Here is a 12,601-nt window from a genome sequence, read left to right as displayed (position 1 = left end):
GTGCGAGCTCCAGCTGCGCCGCAGGAGGTTCGGGATCGAAAGGCGCGCGAGTATCTTTGAACTAAAGACAACTTCTATCTTGAGCGGGACTGTTAAACAAACTCACAGATGTCCCATTGTGGTCTTGCCACTGTCGTTTTAGTGGCAATATGTAAGTGTCCTCCTGAAAAAAATATGTACATACGTTATTTAATCTGTCTGCAACATATGTTCGACTTCATGCACCCACTCACGTGTTTACGTTTCAGGAATGTGGTTGTGTGTGTCCCGTCCAATTGTTAAACAAGGACACTGGACAATGCCTAGTTGAACCCACTTCGCTTTCACAGGTGTAGACGAGCGAATGAGGCGCCCTGGCTTCTCGGCGCCCTTGACACTTGAGCGCTATGTATTGATGAAGACTGGGTATGCCTGGAGATCAGTGACACCCGGGCCATGACCCCGCCAGAGACCCGACCCCTTCACCGAGAACCCTGTCCCAGCAGCTGATTTTGACAGCCGGCATTCAAGGACCGGTCTGGATTTAGGGTCATGCGCGCGGCCTCAGACCCTGGCGCTGGCTCTGTGCACCCCGAGCCCGTGCTTCTGTGAGCTCCAGTCCACAGTTCTCAAGTCTCCAGTACGCTATTTGCGGCTGGCTCCGCCTCCTCCCCGCGGCCGCCTCTGCCTTGTGCATTTTACCATTGCTACCCAAGAGCTGGACGGCTGACGGTGCTGCTGCTGCTGTGCTGGCAGCCGGGGGAGGGATCACAGCGCTGGTAGCGGAGAGCAGTGCGGGGGGCTCGGAGCACTCAGGACACCGGGCGCGACCCTCACCGCCGCTTTCTGCATGCAGCCTGCGCGACCTGGCGCCGGGGGACAGCGCTGCCCCCAGCCAAGATGGATCTCTTCGACTTTATCCGAGACTGGGACCTGGAGCAGCCGTGGTAGGTAACGCAGCATCTGCTGCGCATCTTGCGCGCCGCCCTTGCATCCTCCGCGCTTCTCCTTCATTCTCTTTGTTGCGCTCCGCCCGCTCACCGGAACCGTGTGCTGGCTGCGCAGCCGGGTGGATACGCGCACAAGTTGCCATAGTGGATGACACTAATTGTGCTGGGTCCCGGTGGGGCTCCGTGCCTCGGGCAGACATGGGTAGGTGGGAGGTGCTGCCTTTGCCACGTAAGGCAGCCACACTGCTCTTGCTGCACCACCCTTAGCCACCACTACTGCTCTTCCCAAGGGGTAGTCAGTCACCCTCCTCTACATATGTGCCGCGGAATGTGTTCTCAGCAGGATACGCTGGGCCTCAGACGGAGAACAGCTTTGTCTGCCAGAGGGCAGCACCCCCGAGTTAGCTGCTTTGGTGGGGTCAGGGGCGGTGGGAAGGTGTTTACAGTGCGCCATCAACTAGTATGTTGGTTTGAAAATTAATTCCTAGCTTTGGTTCTTTTGTGCTCCCGGGGTTTAAACCATGGTGCATGCAGCCGCTGGCAAAGTTGTCAAAAAGTACTGACATAGGTGTTTGCTTGTTTGTTCTCAAAGGTAGGCGTGCCACTGAAGTCGCAATTGGCGCATAATGCAGCGTGTGTGCGGAATAAGTGCGAGCTATCTACTCCGGTGAAGGAAACACGCTCCTCCGCCTCGTCACTGCCTAGCTTGTTTCTGTGCTGCTGAAATTGCCTTAACGTAATTGTTGTTTTACTTGTGCGTCCACTATTTGTTCTTTCTTTATCACTGGTTGATGTCTCATTGACGCTAACAGAAGCACGAATCAAACTGTCCATATTACACCTGCTGCACTGCCTGAAATGTGACAGGGTGTGTGTGTGTGCAAAAGATAGTGGAAGCAGCTGTGGGCAGTTGCTGACGGCAGCAGACCCTGGTCAGAACTGATGCACACAGAAGTGTCAAGTGCAGCGGGCAGAAAGTTGAAAGCCCTTGAGCAGGAGGGGGCCACGCACTGTAGTGTGCTCGGGAGATGCCTCTTTTACTACTCAGATGTCTATCCAGAGCAGCTACATGGTGACCGCTTGTCCGCTTGGTGTAAATCTGTCACTTCTCGGCGCTGCAGGCCAATCGCTGTTGTAATAATGTTTATTAGTTGAGTTATTAAGCCGCTGGCTGACGCGCGCCCCAGTTCACCGTATTTCACTAGCGTTCACTTGTAACTGCGGGATTATTGTTCGGATAATCTGTGGAAACAAACGGGAGTAGTATTGTTAAAGCGCATTAATGCTGCTCGAGTCGCTGCCTCCGAGCGGCATTAGCAGTGCACGGTGTAATGCAGCGCGCCCCGGTGTTGTGACAGAAGCGTGAGGGGGCGAGAGACACAGCGTGTCACCGATTCTTTTGTGTATTTACGTTGCAAGCGGTTATCTCGCACTGCTGCAGAGGGTACGCTCACTCTGGCAGTTGCACGAATGCGTAAAGTAACAATACATGCTGACATCACAGACTGTGAGATGCGTGGGGCTCCAGGGGTATCTCCATCTCTCACTTCTTCGTACACTTAGCGGTGTGATGCACGGACATGTGTAACCTGCAGTTCTTGCAGCTACAAAACCGTTCCAGTACTGTGCGCACAACGCTTCTCTGCGCGCCTGGTTTACGATCCTTACGCATTCCGCGTGAGCGGACCTGTGGGATCCGTAGGGTGGGAGGAAACGAAGATGTTTCCCTCCAAGCCGCGATGGTGGGTGGTCTGAGGGTGGATCCCGAGAAGTTTTGGACTTCCCAGTAAAAGCCGCCAGAGCTCCGGCACCTGCTCTTGGGACAGGTCCATAGATCGATAACGCTGCCCGCGCTGACACAATCTCTAGCAAAGCAGGGACCAGAGAAGGTAGTAGGGGTCAAGAACTCACGACTGCAGACACAAGAGGCGGGAATGAAGGGATCTGTAGCCGATAGTTCGACCTCTAGTCACACCACAGGCACTCGTGCTAGCATGAAGAACGGAGTGGTGTATCATTCGCTCATCGGCCAGTCAAAATGTAAAATACAGCATATTGTTACCGTTACCTCGACAAGCATCGTCTTGTCTCTGAACAAAGACAAATGGGTAGAAACTGCTAGCAGACTGTGAGTCTTACAAACACCAAATAAAACACAATCATTAATGGACTTTTTAGAAGTAAAGCACATTTATAAATGCTATATGCATGATATACAGACAGTCACAGTTCTAGACAGATAAATATATTTAAAGATAACTCGATTTATAGTTAAACCGAGAGGTACATTGATACAACATAGAGAGACTGATTTACTGTTAGACATTTTTTATTGCTGAATATAGAGAGATAGCTAAACATGGATAGATAGACGGGCATATACATAGATAGGTTGATAGATAGATAGATAGATAGATAGATAGATAGATAGATAGATAGATAGATAGCGTTCACAGTAGGCGATCTGGCATGTTAAACATATTAAAAAGGTGCTGTGAGTTATGTCCAGGAATATCGTTTCTGTGCGTTTGTGGAAGTGATTTTTGATATCAAAACCAGTTGTGATTTGCCGCAGTTACACTGTTGTCACTATAGCAGGACAGAACCATAACGGGTGGACAGAGTACTGAAGACACCATACAAATGCAGGAGCTGAAGCTGATGGATGGAGTATTGATGGCATAAGAAGGCTGCACGAGAAGCAACTAATGGATTGGGAACTGGTGACATTAAACGGCTGCTGGAGCACAGACCCACTGACTGAGCACTGATGGAACAGAACAGGTGCAGGACCATGGGCTGAATGACTGAGCACTGTTTTCTGGCAAGAGGTGCATGAGCACGAACTGATGGATTGGTCACTTACAAAGCAGCAGCAGAAGAATGCAGAGGTCACTGATGCCACAGGGCGGGCGCAAGCGTGTAATCCTATGGATTCGCTACTTGGGTCACAACAAAGGTACACGAGCATGCACTGGTAACTTATGTCACAACACTGGTGCAGGAGCATGGACTGCATGACTGAAAACTGTTGTCTGGTAAGAGGCGCAGGAGCACGAACTCACAGAATGTTAACTTACAATAGAGGCGCAGAAGCATTCAAAGGACACTGATGAGTGTATACCTATATATCATATACTTAGGTTAAAAAAGGTACAAAAGCATGCACTGGTAACTGATGTCACAAGAGTGGAGCACGAGCATTAACCGATGGACTGTGCACTGGTGCCCGAGCAAAGATGCAAGGGCTTGATGACACAAGTACCGACGCCACTTCACAAGTGCAGGAACATCAATTGATCGATTGAACCCTGATTTCACAAGCAAGGCAGGAACATGAATTGATCGATCTTGCCCTGATTTCACAAACAGGGGCAGGAACATCAGTCGACGGATTAGCTTCTTACGCTGCTGCATAGGTGCATGACCTTATGGAGTGAGGTATATGTCGCATCATGGCCACCGGAGCTTGATATGGGCACTGCTATCACGAGGCAGAAGAGGGGCATGGACTGACGGACTGAGCTCTTAGGCCACTAAAGAGATTCAGAATCGTGCACTTGACACTACTGTCAGTGCACAGGTGCAGAAGAATGAACCTGTCATTGAAGTCTGGGCACAGGTGTGAAGGTAAGACGTGTTAGAACGGGAGCAGATGTTACAACACAGATGTTCACACACAGCTATTTGAGCAGTGATGCCAGTACAAAAATGCAGGAACATGAATTTATCGACTGGGTTCTGACTTCAAAGCAGAGGATCGGGAACGTGAACTGGTGGATTGTTAACTGGCCCCTGACATCACAGCAACGGGTCAGAAACATGAGCTGTTAGATTGTTTACTTGGCCCTGATGTCACAGCAGAGGGCCAGGAACGTGAACTGGTGGATTGTTAACTGGCCCCTGACGTCACAGCAGAGGGCCAGAAACATGAACTGTTAGATTGTTTACTTGGCCCTGATGTCACAGCAGAGGGCCGGGAACGTGAACTGGTGGATTGTTAACTAGCCCCTGTCGTCACAGCAGAGGGTCAGAAACATGAACTGTTAGATTGTTTACTTGGCCCTGATGTCACAGCAGAGGGCCGGGAACGTGAACTGGTGGATTGTTAACTAGCCCCTGTCGTCACAGCAGAGGGTCAGAAACATGAACTGTTAGATCGTTTACTTGGCCCTGATGTCACAGCAGAGGGCCAGAAACATGAACTGGTGGATTGTTAACTGGGCTCTGAAGTCACAGCAGAGGGCTAGAAACATGAACTGGTGGATTGTTAACTGGGCCCTGACGTCACAGCAGAGGGCCAGAAACATGAAGTGATGAATTGTTAACTGGGCTCTGACGTCACAGAATAGGGCCAGGAACATGAACTGGTGGATTGTTAACAGGGCGCTGATGTCACAGCAGAGGACCAGGAATATAAAGTGGTGAATTGTTAACTGGGATCTGAAGTCACAGAAGAAGGCCAGGAACATGAACTGGTGGATTGTTAACTGGGCTCTGACGTCACAGCAGAGGACCAGGAATATAAAGTGGTGAATTGTTAACTGGGATCTGAAGTCACAGAAGAAGGCCAGGAACATGAACTGGTGGATTGTTAACTAGGCTCTGACGTCACAGCAGAGGGCCAGAAACATGAACTGTCAGATTGTTAACTGGACCCTGACGTCACAGCAGAGGGCCAGAAACATGAACTGTCAGATTGTTAACTGGACCCTGATGTCACAGCAGAGGGCCAGGAACATGAACTGGTGGATTAACTGGGCCCTGATGTCATAACCTGCCTGAGGCTAGAAGCACGAACAGATGGGCTAGCCATAAGGGTACAGTTCAGGAGCATGAAATGATGAGCGGGCATTGATGTCTGAAAAGAGGTGCAGAAGCATGGACTGGGCATTAATGCCACAACACAGTAGCAGGACCCTGAAATGATGGAAAGATCGATCAAATCACATCATAGGTGAAAGAGTATGGACTGATGGCCCGGGCACTAATGTCTGAAAAGAGGTGCAGTGGCATAGTATGATGGAAAAGCACATATGTCACTACAGAGGTGCTCTGGCTGTGACTGAGCGCTGGTGTCATAGCACAAGTGCTGGGGGACACACCTATTGATCAAGCACAAAGTCTCGACAAAGTGAGAGGCCCATGGACTGATCAACAGATGCGACAACACAGTTGCAGGAACATGGACTGATGTCACAACACAAATTCAAAAACATGAACTGATAAACTGGCTGCTTCGGTCACGGCAGAGGTTGAAGAGCTTTCACTGGCCACTTCTGTCACAACACAAATGCACAAATATTAACTGATAGACTGGAACCTGGTGTAACAGGAAAATAGACTGATGTATGAAAAGAGAAAGTGGAACAGAATGATCCACTGAGCACTGATATTCCAACCGGGTTGCAGAAGAACAGAAAGATGGACTGCACACACGTCACAACAGAAGTGCAATTTGCATGCACTAGACACAGATATGCTCAGGACCACCCATTGCTGGGCTGGGAGCTGGTGCACAGGCACGGATGCGGGCCTGAGCACATACGATACGACAGAGGAGAGTGGACATGCATTAGTTAGTAAAATCAGAATAGGTACGGAAATAGGAACCGAGGACCTGGATCCTGATTTTACATCAGAGGTGTGGAATGGATGGATTGAGCACTGTGTGGGGTGGAGGAGAAGGAGATGCAGGAGACTGATGTCACACCAGAGGTGCATGAAACGATGAAATGGGCATACATTTCATATCAGAGCACAGGAGCCTGATCTGACCTGAAGGATTTGACTCTGAAATCAACAGAGTCAGGAATTATAGTTTGGTCTCTGGTGTCCTAATAGGGGTTCAGGAACTATTGGTTGGACACTGATACTTTGGGCACCAATGTTCTAAATGAGGTGCAAGAACTGATAGATATGGGAGTATTGTCTTAACACAGGTGCAATAACTGATAGATAGAGTACTGTTGTCCTAACAAAGGTGCAATAACTGATAGGGCAATGATGTCCTAACAGAGGTGCAAGAACTGATAGGCAGGGCAGTGATGTCCTATCAAATGTGCAAAAGTTGATAGGGCACTGTTGTCCTAACAGAGGTGCAACAACGGATAGATAGGGCAGTGATATCCTAACAGAGGTGCAAGAACTGATTGTTAGGGCAGTGATGTTCTAACAGAGGTACAAAAACTGATAGGGCAGTAATGTCCTAACGGTGGTGGAAGAACTGATAGACAGGACACTGATGTCCTAACAGAGGTGCAAGAACTGACAGAACGGGCACTGAGAATAATATTTTATTTTATCCGAAGAACAAAGCAGGCAATGGTGCGCACAGGAGGGTAGTTGGGGGACTGATGTCCTCACTATGGCCTTTATCATGTTTAGCATAGTCGAGCTTACCACCAGGCAGCAATGCCACTATGTAATACAGCTCAAACGGAGTCTAAAAGCATGCACTAATTTACTAGATACTAATGTCACAAGAGAGTGAAGGAGAGCAAGCCGATGGCCTAAGTAGTAATGTCATAACACAGTGGAAGACCTTACACCATCGGAGAGGGAGCTGATGTGATAGCAGGGCGCAGAAGCTTATGTCGATGGACAGGGTGCAGTTGTGATAGAGTGGAGAAGCCATTTGTGATTGGCTAGGTGCTAATGTGGAGGAGCATAAGCCAATGGAATGGGTTCTGATGTGATAGCAGGTGGAGAAGTTTAAGCTGGTGGACTGGGTACTGATGTCATTGAGAGTGGACCAGTTTGTGATAGAATGGAGGAGCTTATGCCGGTGGTCCGGGTTCTGCCGGTGTGAAATCAGGGCGGAGGAGCTTACATTGATGGAAAGGGTACAGAAGTGATACAGTGGAGGAGCTTACACCCTTGGACTGGCTGCTGGTGTGATAGAAGGATTAAAGAACTTACACCAATGGACTGGGTGCAGATGTGATAGCCTGGTGGAGGAGCTGACATCGCTGGCGATGGACCGGCTGCAGATGTCATAGAGTGGAGGAGCTTACACCAATGGACTGGGTGAAGATGTGATAGCCTGGTGGTTGAGTTTACGTCGCTGGCGATGGACCGGCTGCAGATGTCATAGAGTGGAGGAGCTTACACCAATGGACTGGGTACAGATGTGATATCCTGGTGGAGGAGCTTATGTCGCTGGCGATGGACCAGCTGCAGATGTCATAAGTGGAGGAGCTTCCATAGATGGACTGGGTGCAGACGTGATAGCCTGGTGGAGGAGCTTACATCGCTGAACCGGCTACAGATGTCATAGAGTGGAGGAGCTTACACCGATGGACTGGGTGCAGATGTGATAGCCCAGTGGAGGAGCTTACGTCGCTGGTGATGGTCCAGCTGCAGATGTCATAGAGTGGAGGAGCTTACACCGATGGACTGGGTGCAGATGTGATAGCCCAGTGGAGGAGCTTACGTCGCTGGTGATGGTCCAGCTGCAGATGTCATAGAGTGGAGGAACTTACACCGATGGACTGGGTGCAGATGTGATAGCCCAGTGGAGGAGCTTACGTCGCTGGTGATGGTCCAGCTGCAGATGTCATAGAGTGGAGGAGCTTACACCGATGGACTGGGTGCAGATGTGATAGCCTGGTGGAGGAGCTTACGTCACAGGCAATGGACCGGCTGCTGATGTCATAGAGTGGAGGAGCTTACACCGATGCACTGGGTGCAGATGTGATAGCCTGGTGGAGGAGCTTAGGTCGCTGGCGATGGACCAGCTGCAGATGTCATAGAGTGGAGGAACTTACACCGATGGACTGGGTGCAGATGTAATAGCCTGGTGGAGGAGCTTACGTCGCTGGTGATGGACCGGCTGCAGATGTCATAGAGTGGAGGAGCTTACACTGACGGACTGGGTGCTGATGATACAGTGGAGTAGCTTATGCCGATGGCCTTGGTTCAGATGTGATAGAGCGAAGGACCATAAACCCTAGGACTGGCTGCTGATGTGATAGCAGAGTAGAGGAGGTGTCGTTGATGTCTGAATGGGGGTACAGGAGGATGAAGAAATGTAGTATTGGGCACTGATGTCTGCACATAAACAGGGTCGTTATCGTATGTACTGAGAACTGATATCACTACAGGCTGCAGGAATATGACTGATGAATGGCTGTCATAACAGATCAGTAGCATGATCTAATGGACTGAACATTGATGTAATAGCAGAATGCAGAAACGAGAGCTGATCACATCAACAGTTGTGTCAGAAGCAGTAGCATCAACTGATGGATTCAACAGTGATGTCAGAACAGAGGAGTAGCCTGAACTCAACGATTCAAAACTGATGTCAGAACACAGTGAGAGCATGAACTGATGGGCTCAACAGTAATGTTGAGACAATAATGCAGGATTATGAATAGATGGAATTAACAGTGAATATGAATAGAGTTCCCTAGCATGATGGTTGATCAGTGATGCCAGAACAGAGGTGTGGTAGCGTGAGATGACGGATTCAGTATTGAGCTTTAAGAGAAATTCATTCATGCTTAAAGAACAAGAATTGTTACGATGTCTTCCTGCACTGCGCTGAAAACTAAGAGTGGAGAGAAAATATACTATTAGGGGTGTTTCTTATGTTTATGTGCTCGTGTATGGTGTGTGCTTTTTGCAATTTAAGAAAATCTTTTTCTTAAGTTTAGCTGTCTATAATCGTCAGTAGAGCGAAATTTGACATGTCTGTATCACATGTGAATATTTCATATGCTTTTGAACAAAATAAGGATAATTTAAAAAACGCGGCCTTGTTTGAGGGTTTTTTGCATAACTTTCATTTAAAAATGTTTGAAAATATAGAAATACACGTTGCTTTAGGTAATGGATCTTAATTTGAAAATAAATCAGTTTGTTCCAGTTAAGACAACAATTAAATTAAATTATTTTGGTTGTACCATTCGCGGCTGGCAAAATATGAAGTCATTTTCACACCACGTTTCACAAATGTCTGAACTACAGCTGAGCTCGAAAACGACCAGTTGAGAAGGCAAGGCTTCATGCTCACGAAATTCGTGTTTAAGTAGAGTTCGAAGGTCTTTGTGCGGCTGTCAAAGCCGCGAGCAGGCCATCTGCAGGCCAGGTTTCCCCCTGCTATGCATGTGAAAACACACCTCCTGCCAAGGCGGCCGGCTCTTCCAACATAAGCCCCGAGGACAGACAAGAGGGGAACTGTTCCAGCCGCAGCCCGGGCCCCAGCCGTGCGCCGATCCTCGCTCACTCTCTCCTACGCAGGAGGCGGGAAGTGCTCACGAAATAAACACCCGAGGCTCTTCCTCTTCATGTCATAGGCATTTCTCATCCGGATGTGCCTGTCCAAGAAAGAACAGGCGCAGTGTTTATAAAGAGTAGTTTTCACAGATTTGTTTGAGAGTTGCATTTCTCAACACATCTTGTACACATATTTGTTACTTTTTGATTCTCATTTGATACAACAGTATATGTTGTTATGTGAATATAAAAATAATATGTTTTAGAAAAAAATCTTTGTTTTGTTGAAAAATGCACACTATTTGTAGAAGGGACACATATTGTTGAAGCTGTTCTCTCCGAGGTGCAGCTAACAATAGGCACTGATTGGAATTAGAATGTTCAGATTTTGTTTACCTTTCGTGATGAGTGTCGATTAAACAATAGGACATAGTAAAACTGTGCAGAGAGATGTGAGACTGCCATGATGATGAGGAAACCCATATTTCACAGAGACCTCTGAAGTATTTTCTCTACTTCTAGGGTGTTGAAAAATATTTTCATACCACTGTATTTTCTCTCCATGTAGTAAATAAACACTCTGGCCTCTCGCGGGGTCCATATACTTACACTGAGCACTACAACTGAGATTTATGTTGCTGCTTCCTGTGACGCCAAAGCAGAGGCTTGAAGCATTTGTCGCACTTTCCGTGCTGACATGTCTGATCATAATTGTGGGGAAAGGAGTTTCTCGTCATTTACAAGAGATGTTAAAGGCACTTTAGTAGGCCTTCTAAAAAGTAAAACTAAAAGCTGACTAAAACTTAGTGATATGATTGAGAATTTCCCATGGCATTGTCCAATTACCCTCACAGTACTTTGTTATGCCAAAACCAATAAACACCAGAGTTGAGATGCAGTTTACTTTTCATTCCTCCACCCGTTATCTAAACAGCTACAGCAGTGGAGGAAACTTGCAAAGCCTTTCCCAGACACATACATCAAACTAAGCAGCTACCACACACAGCTGGCTACTTGAATTGCAATCAAACGTGTTTAGCTAATACTATACTAAGAGAGTGACAGTGCACCACACGATCCACTTTTTTCAGGAAGTGTGTAGGAAGTACTGGCCAGTATGGAAACATATACTTTTAGCGTAAAAATACAGTTAAACAAATAATTTGCCTTGTTCCATGTGCATGCTCAGTATTAGGTACAAGTAAACCAGGCAAACGGAGGGATGGAAAACTAGGCGCAAATTAACAATGTGCATGATTTCCACCCAAATAGGAGCATCAATTTTAGCAGCTATACTTTGCACATTTTTAGCACGATGATGCTCGTAAAATGCCAAACTAGTTGTAAATTGTGTGCATGTGGGGGACATATTAATACATGCTGCAGTTTACATGGACAAATCGTTGTCTTTGTGAATTTACGCTTGTGTTGTTATATCGTAAGTTGATTCATCTCCCAGGACCACATTACAGACACGATTGTACCTTCGTATAAAGAAGAGAGTGCAGTAATTGTTAATCTGGGCAGTTTGAAGTGCACACACTTTGAGCACACTTCACACGCTGACTTGGACCAGGCCTGCTGTAAACGCATCCTTCTCAGTTTACATCTAAAAAAGACTGCATGTGTTTGACGCTCCTCTTATGTGCTCGGCCTTTGTATAATACACAATTGGTGTGAAAATCAATTGGCCTCAGTCGTGCCTCATGCATAATTTGAAGGCTTAGACTCCCTCTTGGTTTTACTCCGCGATAAATTCAGTCATTTACCACCTTGTTAAAACTACAAGCCATAATTGAAAATATAGATTCCTGGAGAGCCCATCTCACGCAAAAAAAATGGACGATTGATTATTACTGTTTAATTGACGATTATTATGTGTACTGTTGTGAAACAGTTGGCTTGGCTCACGGGGGAACAGACTGCTCATATTTCGAGTTTAAGCTGGTTTTCATTTTACCTTCAGGAACATTTTGTAACAATAAGCTGTTCGGAGCCGCGCGTGCTGCCATGAGGAAGGTGGCATGGTCTGGTGCCATCGTGTCTGTTCGGCACACCATGTTGGCAAAGAAAGATTAATAGAACGCACGTGTCCTGCTTTTTCGAGCACAATCGTTTTACAATGTTCTTATTGGAACGATAAATCTGTCCTGGGTTTCCAGACCGAAAACTTTACAAGTTAATTAGATAAATAATGACTTGCAGGCCACATGTTATTTCCACGATGAAATGAAAGACTGACATTTGTAGAGCTGCTCCTTCTAAACTTCCTCTGTGCACTTCAAAGTTCTAACCTTCTTACACTTGTTGGCTTTGTCGGCTATATTGATAAAGCTTTAAAAGCTTTTTGTGAATTGAAAAATGTTAAATAATTTAGCACCACGTCATTTCTAAAACTACTTGTGAAACAATGAGTCATCATTAACCAGCTTTACGCTTAATAAAAGCTA

At 47.1% G+C, this 12,601-nt stretch overlaps 1 protein-coding gene across 3 annotated transcripts in view; it reads left to right on the top strand.

The window, feature by feature from the left end:
* The first annotated feature begins 670 nt into the window (after window positions 1-670).
* The window catches only part of AFF2 (ALF transcription elongation factor 2), a 928,871-nt gene continuing 916,940 nt past the window's right edge, over window positions 671-12,601 (top strand). For 2 of the 3 annotated variants that reach the window (XM_069212416.1, XM_069212415.1), the window contains exon 1: window positions 671-926. In XM_069212416.1, the coding sequence (XP_069068517.1) occupies window positions 880-926 (47 nt within the window). In that variant the 5' untranslated portion in view covers window positions 671-879. The remainder of the gene's footprint in view (window positions 927-12,601) is intronic. The other variant, XM_069212418.1, reaches the window with a different exon arrangement.

The sequence above is a fragment of the Pleurodeles waltl genome, chromosome 2_1 (genome assembly GCF_031143425.1).
Source record: "Pleurodeles waltl isolate 20211129_DDA chromosome 2_1, aPleWal1.hap1.20221129, whole genome shotgun sequence".
Taxonomy (NCBI): Eukaryota; Metazoa; Chordata; class Amphibia; order Caudata; family Salamandridae; genus Pleurodeles; species Pleurodeles waltl.
This window is presented reverse-complemented; position numbering and strand designations above follow the sequence as displayed.